General features: G+C 36.0%; 1 protein-coding gene across 2 annotated transcripts in view; it reads left to right on the top strand.

Annotated features, from left to right (window-relative positions):
• Window positions 1-15,295, top strand: part of TOPBP1 (DNA topoisomerase II binding protein 1) — a 79,811-nt gene that overhangs the window by 37,522 nt on the left and 26,994 nt on the right. For both annotated transcript variants that reach the window (XM_079921531.1, XM_079921532.1), the window contains exons 11-14: window positions 2,585-2,928; window positions 3,579-3,751; window positions 7,755-7,966; window positions 9,433-9,719. In XM_079921531.1, coding sequence (XP_079777657.1) covers window positions 2,585-2,928; window positions 3,579-3,751; window positions 7,755-7,966; window positions 9,433-9,719 — 1,016 coding nt within the window. The remainder of the gene's footprint in view (window positions 1-2,584; window positions 2,929-3,578; window positions 3,752-7,754; window positions 7,967-9,432; window positions 9,720-15,295) is intronic.

Consider the following 15,295-nt stretch of genomic DNA (forward strand, 5'->3'; position numbering starts at 1 on the left):
GCTCTAGATAGCAGGCTCAGTAGTTGTGACACACTGGCTTACTTACTCCGCGGCATGTGGGATCTTCCTGGACCAGAGCTCAAACCCATGTTCCCTGCATTGGCAGGCGGATTCTTAACCACTGCACCACTAGGGAAGTCCCCCCACTATTATTGTGTTACTGTCGATTTCCTCTTTTATAGCTGTTAGCAGTTGCCTTACGTATTGAGGTGCTCCTATGTTGGGTGCATATATATTTATAATTGTTATATCTTCTTTTTGGATTGATTCCTTGATCATTATGTAGTGTCCTTCCTTGTCTCTTGTAACATTTTTTGTTTTAAAGTCTATTTTATCAGATATGAGTATTGCTACTCCAGCTTTCTTTTGATTTCCATTTGCATGGAATATCATTTTCCATCCCTTCACTTCCAGTCTGTATGTGTCCCTAGGTCTGAAGTGGGTCTCCTGTAGACAGCATATATATGGGTCTTGTTTTTGTATCCATTCAGCGAGCCTGTGTCTTTTGGTTGGAGCATTTAATCCATTCACGTTTAAGGGAATTATCTATATGTATGTTCCTGTTACCATTTTCTTAGTTGTTTTGGGTTTGTTTTTGTAGGTCCTTTTTTCTCTTGTGTTTCCCACTTAGAGAAGTTCCTTTAGCATTTGTTGTAGAGCTGGTTTGGTGGAGCTGAATTCTCTTTGCTTTTGCTTGTCTGTAAAGCTTTTGATTTCTCCATGGAATCTGAATGAGATCCTTGCCGGGTAGAGTAATCTTGGTTTTAAGTTCTTCCCTTTCATCACTTTAAATATGTCATGCCACTCCCTTCTGGCTTTTAGAGTTTCTGCTGAGAAATCAACTTTTAACCTTATTTGAGTTCCCTTGTATGTTGTCGTTTTTCCCTTGTTGCTTTCTATAATTTTTCTTTGTCTTTAATTTTTGCCAATTTGCTTACTGTGTGTCTCGGCGTGTTTCTCCTTGGGTTTATCCTGTATGGGAGTCTCTGTGCTTCCTGGACTTGCGTGGCTATTTCCTTTCCCATGTTAGGGAAGTTTTTGACTTTAATCTCTTCAAATATTTTCTCGGGTCCTTTTTCTCTCTCTTCTCCTTCTGGGACCCCTATAATGCGAATGTTGCGTTTAATGTTGTCCCAGAGGTCTCTTAGTCTGTCTTCATTTCTTTTCATTCTTTTTTCTTTATTCTGTTCCACAGCACTGAATTCCACCATTCTGTCTTCCAGGTCACTTATCCATTCTTCTACCTCAGTTATTCTGCTGTTGATTCCTTCCAGTGTATTTTTCATTTCAGTTATTGTATTGTTCATTTCTGTTTGTTTGTTCTTTAATTCTCCTAGGTCTTTGTTAAACATTTCTTGCATCTTTTCAATCTTTGCCTCCATCCTTTTTCCAAGGTCCTGGGTCATCTTCACTATCATTATTCTAAATTGTTTTTCTGGAAGGTTGCCTATCTCTACTTCATTTAGTTGTTTTTCTGGGGTTTTATCTTGTTCCTTCATCTGGTACATTGCCCTCTGCCTTTTTTGTGTGTTTGTTTGTTTGTTTGTTTTTGTTTTGCGGTATGTCGGCCTCTCACTGTTGTGGCCTCACAGGCTCAGCGGCCATGGCTCATGGGCCCAGCTGCTCCACGGCATGTGGGATCTTCCCGGACCGGGGAACGGACCCGTGTCCCCTGCATCGGCAGGCGGACTCTCAACCACTGCGCCACCAGGGAAGCCCCCTCTGCCTTTTTGTCTTGTCTGTCTTTCTGTGAATGTGGTTTTAGTTCCACAGGCTGCAGGACTGTAGTTCTTCTTGCTTCTGCTGTCTGCCCTCTCCTAATCCCTTTATTTTTAAACCAGGACTTTTCCAGTGTCTAACACCCTGCTAGTGTTGGAAGGTCTCCTGCAGAGGCAGGGGGTAGCTGTGTCTCACCGTGAGGACTAGGACACTGGCAGCAGCTGCATTTTCATTATTGACATTTATATTTTAAAATATTTATGTTTTTTTTCTTCTACTACCCATTTATAAGCCAACTTTATCCTGAAATGAAATTGTTGAGACTGTTGGGTCCTTGATCAGTTGTTTTCTTAAGAATCGGTATAGAAGCTAAATAGCTCCAATTTCATTATAAAACTTTATAGAAATTTTTGAAAGGGAAATAACCATAATTCTCTTATTATTGCATTTATTCAGTTATTTCCATGTGATGGGCTTGACCACTTAGGCCTGTTGCTTCCATTTTTTCCTTAATGATATTTTTTTAATTCTGTTGTGAATTATCTGAACCAGTTTCGGAACTCAAACAGGCCCATGGAGTTATTGGAGCTTCATAATTTTCAACTAATTAGAGTTTTCTAGTACACTAGTAATACTTAGAATAGTAACATGATTGCTGTTGTCCTAGGATAGTAATACTGATAACACTCCTGGGAACCCAGAGGATGGGATGGTTCATATTCTTTCTTCATTGTATACTTATAAAGCCTTAGTTTTATATGTGTGGTCACAGTTCTCAGGTTCCATGTTACCTTAATATCCTTACTAGGAAATAAACTTTATAAAATAAAATACCTGTTAGAAAACATTTCTTTTTCTGTTCCAGTTGAAGTTGCGCGGTCTGAAGTTGGACCCTTTAATGATTCTGCTCATGTGGAGCCCCTTATTGATTCTACTCATATTTCTCTGCAAGAAGAAAACCAGTCTTCCGTCAGTCATTGCCTCCCTGATGCTTCTACAATTACTGAAGAAGGTTTATTTAGCCAAAAGAGTTTTCTTATTTTAGGTTTTAGTAATGAAAATGAATTTAATATTGCAACTATCATAAGAGAAAATGCTGGAAAAATTGTGTCACTTCAGAGCAGAGTTGTTGCTGATTATGCTGTGGTTCCTCTGCTGGGGTGTGAAGTACAGGCAACTGTGGGAGAAGTTGTTACAAATACATGGCTGGTAAGAAAACACTGTAGCAGTTGAAATATAGTATTGAAGGATGTCTGAAACTAGGAGTACACATTTATTTCTTAGGCAGTTCAGTTTCAGTAAATTGGTATTTGGGTTTGAGCACTGTCTGGATTTTGCTTTTAACAATGGAAAGTGTAAATAATAAACTATGCAAGCTTCTTGGTCCTAATCCTGGTAGAATAGAGGGGCCACACCAGCAGTGTTCCTTCTTAGGAAGTTACTCCAGGTCATCTCATATTATTTCAATTTTCCTAGTTTTCTTACTACCAAAACATGACATACACTTTTGTATTATTCCATCTTGTTGGCTTATCACTAATAATTTCATCATTGATTTATTTTTCAACTTTCAAAGAGAAAAAGTGATAATACATTGGAAGAAATTAAATTTTAAGCAAAATTCAATAAATTCAATGACAAATCTGACTGATTTTAACATCCTATGTAACGGATTGGTGTGTATGTATTTCTTTAATGTTATAATTTTAAATGTGTTGAGAATGAGCATATATACACATTTATATGAAAGTAAAATTGGTTTTCATCTAAACTAAAATTACTGTTACTGTAACTGAACCAGTGTTAACCACTAGTCGCTTATTTCAGGTTGATGTTATTGTTTCTCTTGTTTTTGAAAGGTAACTTGTATAGACTATCAGACTTTAACTGATCCAAAGTCAAATCCTCTCTTCACACCAGTCCCAGTAATGGCAGGAATGACTCCGTTAGAGGATTGTGTTCTTTCATTCAGCCAGTGTGCAGGAGCTGAAAAAGATTCGTTGACATTCTTAGCAAATCGCCTTGGAGCAAGGTATGTAGTATTTTTAGTGTACCTGCTGTCTTGGTGTACTTTTTATTTGTTTTGACTTATAGAAGAGCATTCAAATTAGGATTTCACTGGGTGTCTTTATAATATTTATGAGGAGTGTGTTGCATATCTATGTGATGGCTCAAAGTGGGAGAGGGAGAATGCTGTTAGACGGATGCCTGGCAAATGTTAAGGCTCCAGGTGTTAATGCTTACCTACCAGGAAAGGGAATATTTAAAGCTGATATGTGGGTCGTTATTGAGTGTTGCTTATCTAAGCATTATTTATTCCCTTCCATATGCCATCTGGATGATTTATTCTTTTTCAGTGTACATTAATTGTTTTTCTGCAATGCAAATGTTAAGCAGAAATAATGAATACTTTGGGAGAAAGAAAATGAATTTTAAAGTTCCAAAATCCAGATTAGCCCAACCTGTAAGTGAACTTTAATGGTGGCTGTTTAAAAAGGAAGTAGAAAACTCATTATATAAATAAATATAAATGAACTAAACTTTACATTAAAGGAAAAGTTCTTTTAGATTATATCATTAAGCAGCGCTTAAAATGCTTTTAAACAAGAGACACATCTAAACCTAAATGATTCAGAACATTTGGGGAAAAAAAAAGATGGGCAAAGATATATTAAAAGAAAAGAGAGTGTTGCAGTTTTAACGTCAGACAAGTTTGGATTCAAATCAAAAGGCATTAAACAGGAAAAAGAAGAGCACTGTAAATAAAGAGTGCTGTTTACACTGAAGGTAAAAAATATGTATATACCAAATAGAGCATGACTACCATTCATAGAACAAAAACAGCAGGAAATTCAATGAGGAATCAGCAGAAACATTAATTGTAAGAGACTTTAATTCCCACCTTTTACCTCATGACAGGTCAAATGGAAAACAAGAAAGGATACAGATTTAAACAGCATAGTTAGCTATCCACTCTAAAACAGTGACCATACCATTTCAAGCACCTGTGGAACACTCATAAACGTTGCCTGTATAGAAATTGGCCACAAAGAAAACCTCAGTAAGTTCCCTGAAGTAGAAAGAGTGGAGACCATATTCTGTAATCACAGTACAAAAAAAAAAAAACCCAAAATTAGAAATGAGTAGGAGAAATAGAAGATGAAAAGACTTTATCAACTCAGCATTTTAGAACTTTTTAGTAACTCTTGGTTCAAAGAGGAATTCAAAACCACTTTTAAGCCTAGAAATCATTATCAACCTGATAGTAACAAGCAACACCAGTGCCCACATTGTGACCTTAAAATACCACTTCCCACTAAAAGAAACTAAAGCTTAAAGAAATGATCAGTTCTAGGTCTGGGGCAGAAAAGATACCAGTGAGTCTGGAACATTTTGTCAGAACAGAGAGCAAGTATTGATATATTATTGAAGACTAGTAGGAAGGGTTGTGTCAAAAGGACCTCCACTGGCTAAAGACAGGAAAAGTTGTCACTAGAGATAATAATAGCAGTGGATCCAGACACATCAAATAATGTTTAAATCATAACTTCATAATGGCACCAAACAAACTAAGCTAATTGGTCATGTTTGAAGGATGCTAGGAAACCAACTCATTATTTTGAAAGCTGGTAAATAAAGAGAAAGGATCAAAGTATTTATCCTGCCTTTCCTATACAGTCTGTATCAGAGTACCATAATAATGGATAAGACAATTTCCCTTTATAGAAGTATTCCAACAAATAAGTGAAAAAGGAATGATAAGATTGTGACTCCTAATAAATGAAAGATTCTAGGCATTGAAAACCAACAGTTAATCACATACTAAAGAGAAAACCAGACATATGCTTCCTTGTGAAGAATACATCACCACCTTGAAGTAGTCTTAGCAAAATAATGAAACCTCAATCTAATAAAACCTAGATTCAACTACTGAATTATAGGAAATACAGGAGAATAACATGTTCTACTACAGCACAGCAATACAATCAGCAAAATCCAGACTCTGAAGTAACTCTACATTATAGTGTCTTCAACAAGGGGGCAAGGAAAGAAGAGGGAACCTGCAAGCTAAAAGACATAAAAAATTAAATGTAGTGTTTAAAGATGCACTATGTGATAAAACAAAAGAAAAGTAAGGAAGTGATGATCATAAATATCCAAATAGTGGCTACTGTTAGCAAGGGAGGGAAGGGGGTTAGTAACTGAGAAGAGGCACGTTGGAGAGGTTCTGGAGTGACTGGTAAGATTCTGTCTTCTGACGTGGGTGGTTGATATAAGGGTTTTCATCTTATGATAATTCATTAAATTGTATATTTCCTTTTTTGCTGTGTTGTGTACTTGGATTATACCAAACAGTAAGCTTTTGGAAAAAACTGAAATTGTAACAAATAACAATAACAAAATATGGCAACAGACTAAAGTGGTGCTCACAGAAAAATTCAGCAAAGTGGTTATGTAGAATATTAATATACAGAAGTCACTGACCTTCATATGTACAACCAGTTAGAAGAGCTAATGAAAACAAAGGTCTCTTACTAAATCTGGAATAAGAGATAAAACACCTAGCAACATGATGTGGAATCTAAAAGGACAAAACAAAGGAACAAACAAAATAAAACCAAAATAGACTCATAGAGAACAAATTAGATATAGAGAACAAATTAGTAGTCACCAGAGGGGAAGGTGAAGAGGGATTAACAGGTACAGAATTCCAGTTATAAAGTTAAAACGTCATGGGGATGTAATATTCAGCATAAGGAAAAAAGTAATACTGTACTAGCTTTGTATGTTGACAGATGGCTTCTATACTTTTGGTGTTGATCATTTGTAATGCATTTAAATGTCGAGTCACTACGTAGTACACCTGAAACTAATACAATATTGTATGTCAACTATACTTCGATTTTTAAAAAAATTTTAAAGGGAAACTTGGAAGAGCTACAGAAACTTGTAAAATGCTATTGAGGGAAATAAATAAGACTTAAACAGTATGAAAGATGTATCTGTTCTTGGACAGGAAGACTAAACGTTTTAAAGAAATTTTTTAGAGAGGGCAATAAGCAAACTAATTCTTAAATTCAAAGAAAATATTAGCAAGCAGGAAAGTCATAAAAATTCTGAAATAGAATAGTTATTTAAATATATTTTGTAAACCTCACTAGATAAAATAGTGTGTCTGTAAGTAGCAGAAAGTTCAGTGAACAGGCAGAAAGTCTAGAAATAGACCTAAACACAAACAGGAATTTGGTATATGATAAAAGTGATATTTCAACTTATTGAGGAAGAGATGGTTTATTTAATAAATATGATTCAGTAAAGTTGGAGCAACATCTCATCCCAAAATAAGTACCAAATTAATTGATCAGTGGGTTAAATGTGAAAAATGAATCCGTGAAAGTACTAGGAAAAATGTGGAATATTAAAAACATCTTAAAAGTGGGGATCTAGACTTAAAACCCAGAAGTCCTAAAAGAAAAGACAATTCTGTTTATATCTCATATTCTGTTTTTGCCCCCATATTTCCTTTAATATTCTGTGATCATGAGGAAGGCGTTTAATTTCTCTGCATCTTTTCTCAGGTCGTATTTTTACAATAATTTGTAAAATATTGGTATTTCACAAATATTGAGAGGATCGAATGAAATATGTGAAAATACTTGGAGAAGTTGTAGTGGGCTAAAAGATATAATGTGTTATTCATACTCTTCCTTTGCTCCCGTAGTTGTTCCATGCTGCCTTCTTTTGGGAGGAAAGACAAGGTGGATGGGTGATGACTAATTAAATAGATGGTTTTTCTGGTTATTTCTTGTAAGTCTAGTTTAATTTGCTTATGTTTTTATAAAAAGTTTAATTTCATTCTAGAGTAAGCACTTGTAAGGGGATTAGCTTAATTTAAGAAATAGAGCCAACTTTTAATCTGTGAGTATTTTCATATATTCAGAACTCTAACAAAACCATTGTATTAGAAACTTCATTCTTACTTTGCTGGCTAATTGTGCATATGACATTTGCTTTTCTTTAAATGTAACTTTCAGTGTTCAAGAATTCTTCGTTCGCAAATCCAATGCAAAGAAAGGCATGTTTGCCAGTACACATCTTGTATTGAAAGAACCAGGTGGTTCTAAATATGAAGCTGCCAAGAAGTGGAATTTACCAGCGGTCACTATAGCTTGGCTGTTGGAGACTGCTAGATTGGGAAAGAGAGCAAATGAAAGCCATTTTCTGATCAAAAATTCACCTAAAGAAGGTTCATACTTCTGTTTTGTCCTTTTATGTATATATTTTTACAATTTGATGGTTTCTGGGATATGAATGTGCTAAAACTTATTTTTAGGACAGGTCATTAAAATTTCTCCCTTTCATGTGAGCCACTCTTGGGCACTCATTATTGGGGGTGTGAGGCCAAATAAATATGCGTTCATAGCACAAATGTTTAATTTGTATCTGTACTATCAAGTGTAGGCACTATCTGAAAGCCACAGGGTACAGAACAATATAGGAGCATTCTAGGGTCTCAGTGTTTGAAGTCTAATGAGCTTAGATCCCATTTACTGTTCCTTCAGTGGCTCATACTGACACATCTTGTGAGTAAAGTGCTCTCTATTCCTCATCTTTGGGCTTTTGCATGTTATCTCTTGCCTGCTTCATGCTAGCCTGTTTCTCCTTATCTTTCAGTTCTCGACTTGGATATCACTTTCCCTGGAAAGCCTTCCTTGACTCACCAAGTATGGCCTTTGTCTTGCCATAACACCCTGGCCTTTTGTAGCTCTCATCCCAGTGTTACCGTTGTAGTTTACTTTCATGTTTCCCCGCTCAACCATAAGCTCTGAAAAGGCAAGGAGTACATGTGTCTTGTGCATTATATATTTTCATTGTCTAGATTGGGCCTGGCACAGAGCAGCCGTCTAATAAGTGTATTTGTTAAATGTTGAAAAAAAGGTAGGAGGCAGGGTGGGAGGACACAGTAGCCTCTCTTGTAAGATGATGGCATCCCTGGGCAAACCAGGGAAGCTTCTCAAAGCTATTACTTACTACTTTTTTTTTTTTTTTTTGCGGTACGCGGGCCTCTCACTATTGTGGCCTCTCCCATTGTGGAGCACAGGCTCCGGATGCGCAGGCTCAGCGGCCGTGGCTCACGGGCCCAGCCGCTCCGCGGCATGTGGGATCTTCCCGGACCAAGGCACGAACCCGTGTCCCCCGCATCGGCAGGCGGGCTCTCAACCACTGCGCCACCAGGGAAGCCCATACTTACTACTTTATTTAGACAACCTGGAAATTTTACAATGCAGGCAAAGTAATATTAAAACTTCATTAAGCACTTTCCAAAAACCTGACCGTAGTTGTTAACTCTGAGTGCATGTAATTGGGATTTTCTTTTTTACTCTGCCATTGACTAAGATGACATTATTTATATAATTTTGGGCAAATTATGAGGTTTATTGAGAATATTTCAAGTTACAACAAGATGAAACAGGAAATCTAATTTCATTAATTATTTCTTTCAGTTGATGTACTTGTCTAACTCAACACATTTTAGTATATTGTCTGGTTTGTTTCTTTGAAAGTAGGTATATAACTTTGTGGTTTGAAGTATACTTGAGAATTCACATGAAAACTCACAATAAGATGTAAAAACATCACTTCTTGTGTGCCTCTTTAGACACAAAAGACATTAGTGGCTCACATTTGTTTCTTTTCATTTTAAATCTCTAGAACAAAGTCTGGAAACTGAGACAACAAACGGGGTGAATCTAAATCCAGATACTCCAGAGCATCCTGTCACAGACCTGGAAACTCACAGAAAAACAGCCGTTACACCTTTAGATATGAACCGCTTTCAGAGTAAAGCTTTCCATGCAGTGATCTCACAGCACTCCGGACAGGCTTCAGTCTCCCCTGCAGCAGGACAACCACTTCAGAAGGAGCCCTCATTATGCCTGGATACACCATCAAAGTTTCTGTCCAAGGACAAACTCTTCAAGCCTTCCTTTGATGTGAAGGTAAGGCTTATAGAAAGTGGTGCTGGAGATAACAGTTTCATAGCTTATAAAGTAAAGCACCAAGTTCTCCATCACCTCTGAAGTTTGTAGTAGTAACTTCCAGAAGTGTTGGCAAATAGATGCATAGTATTGAATCCCTACATATATCCAGGTTTGAGGTAACAGCTAGAGATATATACGGTGTGAAATCAGGACATCTGGATTCAAGTCCTATATCTGCCATGAACGGTATGACTCACAGATCATTTAATGTATCTGAGCATTAGTTCCTTTTGTACAAAGAGCATAGTATCACTTACTCTGAAAACTTACAGGTTTATCATAAGGATTAAGTGTAATTGTGTGATGAAATAGTTTCATAAACTGTAAAATAACATAAACACATTGCTACTTACGTTTTGATTCTAGGTGTACACCCGGTGCTCTTTCTGAAAATGTCTGTTATCACTTTACTTTTCAATCATTTCCCTTAAAAAGATGAGTTAAGTGTGCATCTTTCTTTGATCTTCTGAGCACTGGAGTATGGCTCCCCTTCTGAAAAATTCATTCACAAATCAAGGGCTAATTCAAGCTTCTCAAATGGTTTCCTTTCATTCCCCAAAGATAATTTCTTCACTATTCCTTTAGTAGTTTTTGGCCTTTCAAATGGCTATTCAAACCATGTTTTTTTTTTTATCCATGACTTTGCAAAATTATTGTACGGTTTATCTATTGAGGTTTTACTCATAGAGTTTAATAGTTTTTACTAGTATGTTTTGGAGCAGACTTAAAGTTTACAGATTGTTCATCTTTAGAAAATAAATATAAATTGATACCCGGGACAGTTTTCTCCAAGCTAAATCTTTGATCAAATTTCTTCTGAAGTAACATTTTGTGCTGTGATTAACACTGTTCCTTGTGCCTTAAGAAGTAGAGGAAAACCACTGGTTTGGGAACTGCAAGATCTAGAGTCAGGCCTCTGCTTTTCCTCTTGCAGCCTTTTAAGGCGAGTCAACCTCTTTGGGTTTCATTATCCCCGTCTGTAAAATCATGGAGCATATCTAGATGATTTCCAAGGTCTCAAAGCTCATAGACTCTTTGAATAGTAAATGAAATAATATTAGGAGACAAGAAGATAGTAGAAATATTTCTAGTCATTGAGACCATTCTTCTACCTTGCAGTGAAAAGCTGATGGTTCTGAAATAGAAATAGTCTCAGTGAAGGTACAAAACACATTTAAAGGTTTCATTGTTTAGTCATAGTGTATTTAGCAGTGTCTCTCTCTCTCTGTCTTTTGTGATATATAAAATAGTTCTTCATCTTATAATCAGTGGTTCTTCAAATTGATGTAATATGGTATTTTGAATTTTTTCTCTGAAAACAGAAGGGCCCATGATTCCATATGGGTCACAAAATTGAACATACATTAGCCCTCACAATAAAAAGCGCCCCTTATTTAACTTAATTTTTAATTGACACACATCCAGAAAAGTACAACAAATGTGCTGATAAATGAAACATTAGTGTTAACAGTTGGGAAGACACAATACATATTCAGAAAGAGATCATTGCCAATTCTATAGAATCTTCCTCAAGTCCCCCCTTCCCATCACTTCTTCCTCCTTCCTCCCCAAAGGTAATACTCCTGACTTCTACCACTAGCTTTGTTATGCTTGTTTTTCACTTTTAAATAGGTGGAATCATAACATGTATTATGAGTCTGTCTATTTTTGTTCAACCTTCATTTAGAAGATTTGTCCATGTTGCTATCTCTATAATTCATTGATTTTATTACTGTGTAATAATCCAGTATATGGATATATCACAATTTACATATTCAGTCTACTGTTGATGGGCATTTAGGTGGTTACTAGTTTTTTGCTCTTACAAATAGGACTACTATGAACATTCTTGTGCATGTCTCTTGGAATATGTATACATGCTTTGCTTTTTGGTATATACCTAGAAGTGAAATCGCTGGGTCATCTTTCACCTTCAGTAGAGACTGACAGGCTGTCCAAATGGTTGTACCAGTTTATACTTCCACCAATAGTGTATTGAGCACCCAGTTTCCCCATCCTTGCCAAAGAAGTATTATGTTTTTTTTTTTTAATATTATACTTGGAAATAATTCCTAACTTACAAGAAGTTGCAAAATAAAAATAGTATAAGGAATACTCATATAACCTTTTACTCAGATATGTAGAGTTTTCATTAATTTCCAGATGGAAGGATTTTGTTTGTTTCATTTTTAATTTCTAGTTTTATTGCATTGTGATCAGACTTTTGTTTGTAATATTTCTACTTCACAGAACTTACTGATCTTTTCTTTGTACCCTGATATATGAGCAGTTTTTGAGAACATTCTTTAATTTTTGAAAACATTCTTTGATAAGATATATTCTTTATCAGGGTTTTCTCTCTATAGATAAAAGTCTGACATATTGATTATATTGTTTAGATCTTTTATATCCTTTACTATTTTTTGTTCATTTAACTCTTCTTATACTAAGTGGTATTTTCAAGTTTCCTAATATTGGTGTGTTTTTAATTTCTCCCTGCATCTGATGTGGTTTTTGTTTTGAATAGATAATTGCAGTATTACTTAGTGCATAGATATTCATAACTGTTATGTAAGTAGGAATGTGTCCTTTGTCTCATTTAATGCTTTTGGCTTGAAGTGTACTTTGGTATCAGGATTTCAATCGCTTCTCTCTTACTGTTTTCATTTCCCTTATAAATCTGTGCATTCCTTCATTTTTAGCCTTTTTGGATTGCTGTGTTTTAAGTAGGTCTCCTGTATACAGCATAGAGTTGGGTTTGCTTTTTGAGCCATTTTGAAAATGTTTCAGTTAGGCAGGTTAAGCACATTCACATTTAATATGACTTATATTGTATTTGGTCTCATTTCTGTCATATATTATATTGTAATTGCTTTGTGATTATGTTTTATATATTTTTATTATATGTTTCTTCACTTATTGTGTCCTCTTTGTGTTTTTTTTTTCCTTTTGGTATTTAGGAAAGTGTTTGTTTTAGCCTCATGGTTTCTTATAGTGTTCTTAATCCCCCTTCTTAACCTTTTATATGACAGTTTTAAATTATGTCTAGATCCCCTGCTTACTGCTTCTATTGCAGTCAATGATCTTATCCTGTTTCCACCTTTTCTCTCTTCCACTATTTTTAGTTACATTTGTCTACTTTGTCAGAAAATAAAATGTTTATATATTCTTCAACCCATGGCCCTCACCCTTGTTTTAATCTTAACTCTGCATTTAAATATATGAAATGCTCACTGTCTGTCCTTTGTGAAGCTTCCCTGTCCTCTTTTGGTAGGAATGAAGTTCTGCACCTTTAAAACTTTTACTAAGGCCTTGATTCTTCAACAGATTGTTCAGATGTACTATTCTTGGTTTGCTTTTTTTTTTTTCCCTTGAGTTTCCTGAAAATGCTGGTCCACTGCTACCTTGCTTTTTTTTTTTTTTTTTTTTTTTTTGCGGTATGTGGACCTCTCACTGTTGTGGCCTCTCCCGTTGTGGAGCACAGGCTCCGGACGCACAGGCTCAGCAGCCATGGCTCACGGGCCCAGCCGCTCCGCAGCATGTGGGATCTTCCCAGACCGGGGCACGAACCCATGTCCCCTGCGTCGGCAGGCGGACTCTCAACCACTGCGCCACCAGGGAAGCCCTACCTTGCTTTTATGTATGTTGTTTTTGAAAATTGTAATGCCAATCTAATTATGTTGTCTTTGTAAATTATTTCCTTTTGCCTGAAAGCCATGTGGATTTTTCTTTTATTTTTAAAGTCTAATAGTTTTACAAGGATATGTGTAGATATTGATCATTCTCAATCAATTTTCCCTAATACATGGTGAGTTTTTAAATGTTTAGAATTTGGCTTCTCTGAATTTTGGTCTGAGATTAGAAAAATGGAGCTGCCAGTCAACTGAGTTGAATAGAATGCTTTGGGATTGGAGCCTAAAGATCAAGAGCTCGTGTTTTGGACACATAAAGTTTGAGATGCCTGTTAGACATCCAAGTACTTTGTCAGATAGGCAGTTACACATAAAGCCTGGAGTTTGAGGAATGGTGAGTGGTCTGGGCTAGAGAAAGAAATTTGGAGATCCGAGTTTGTAGGTAATATTTAAAGCCATATAAGAAGAGATGCCAAGAGAGCAGAAGAAGAAAAGAGAAAAGGTCTAAGGAACACCCATAGGGGCTCACATTTAGAGAAGGAAACAGCAAAGGAGACTGAGAGGAGCCACCAGTGAGGGAAGAGAAAGCCTAGAGATTGTCTTAGAGACCAAGTAAGAAAGTATTGAGGAAGGAGTAGTTCACTATGTCAGATGCTGCTGAAAGATCAACAAAGGTGAGAATAGAAAGTTGACCACGGGATTTGGCATTGTGGACGCTGGTGATCTTAACAATAAGGGTTATTGTGACATTGTGGAGGTGGAAGCAAGTGGGTTCCTACAGGAATGTGGGAAGAGTTCGGGACATTGACTATAAACTATGCGTTTGAGGAGTCTTACTGTAAAGGGGAATCAAGAAATGGGGTGCTAGCTGTAGGGCAAAGTATGATCAAAAGAAGGTTGTTTTGTTTTTATAATGGAAGAAATAACTATGCCAATGTGATGGATCAGTAGAGATCCAGTTGATGGTGCAGATGAGAGGGGAGAATTAGTGAGAGGAGTTGGGATCTAATGTTTAAGGGGGGGAAAGTACCAGAAGGAAAGCAGTGCTCATGGCATAGGTTCAGAAGGCGGGTAGACATGGTGTGGGAGCTCTGATTTCTTTTGTATATGAAGAATTCTTTTAAATGCTGCAGAGAAATTTAAAAAAAAAACCAAAAAAAAACTTTGGCAAATAGAAAGCCTTACCATATTCTCAAAAAAAAGATTAAACATCCTAAAGATCTAAAAAGGTAATATAGATCCTATTAAAAATGTAAGCAGAAATAGTATAAAAATTCTGAAAAGAATAATTAAGGGAAGGCACTAGCCCTACTAATTATTAAAACATCTTATAGAGCTTCAGTAATTGAAGCAGTGTGTTATTGTTACATGAATAATCAAATCAATGCAGAAGATTACACCCCATAGATAGAAGAATGCATTATATGACTAAGGGGACATTCAAATCAGACAACTGGGTAGCCATCTGAGAAAACAGTTAGGATAAAACCTCAAACCTTACATCAGAATGAATTTCAGAGGGTCCGATACTTAAGTACAAGAAAGGAAGGCATAAAAATACTAGAACAGGCCATGAGAGAGTGAGTTTGTTTTTAAATAATTCCATTGTGAGGAAGGCCTTTCTAACTATAACATAATACCAAAAGAAATAAAAGATTCATATGAATTTGACAGCATTAAAAAATTCTCTACATTCAACTATGCAGATTTTATAAATATGCAATAAAAGTATTTGTTTTAAAAAAAATTCTCCATGGCAAAAATTTGACAAATGACAAATTGGGAACAAATATGTGTATATCATAGTGGGTATATATGTGCATAAAAATATATACAGATATATTTAGGCAAGTGGATATTTTAAAAAGACTAATAACCTAATGGGAAAATAAGCGAAGGATA

This window comes from Stenella coeruleoalba (genome assembly GCF_951394435.1).
Source record: "Stenella coeruleoalba genome assembly, chromosome: 5".
In the NCBI taxonomy this organism is placed as follows: Eukaryota; Metazoa; Chordata; class Mammalia; order Artiodactyla; family Delphinidae; genus Stenella; species Stenella coeruleoalba.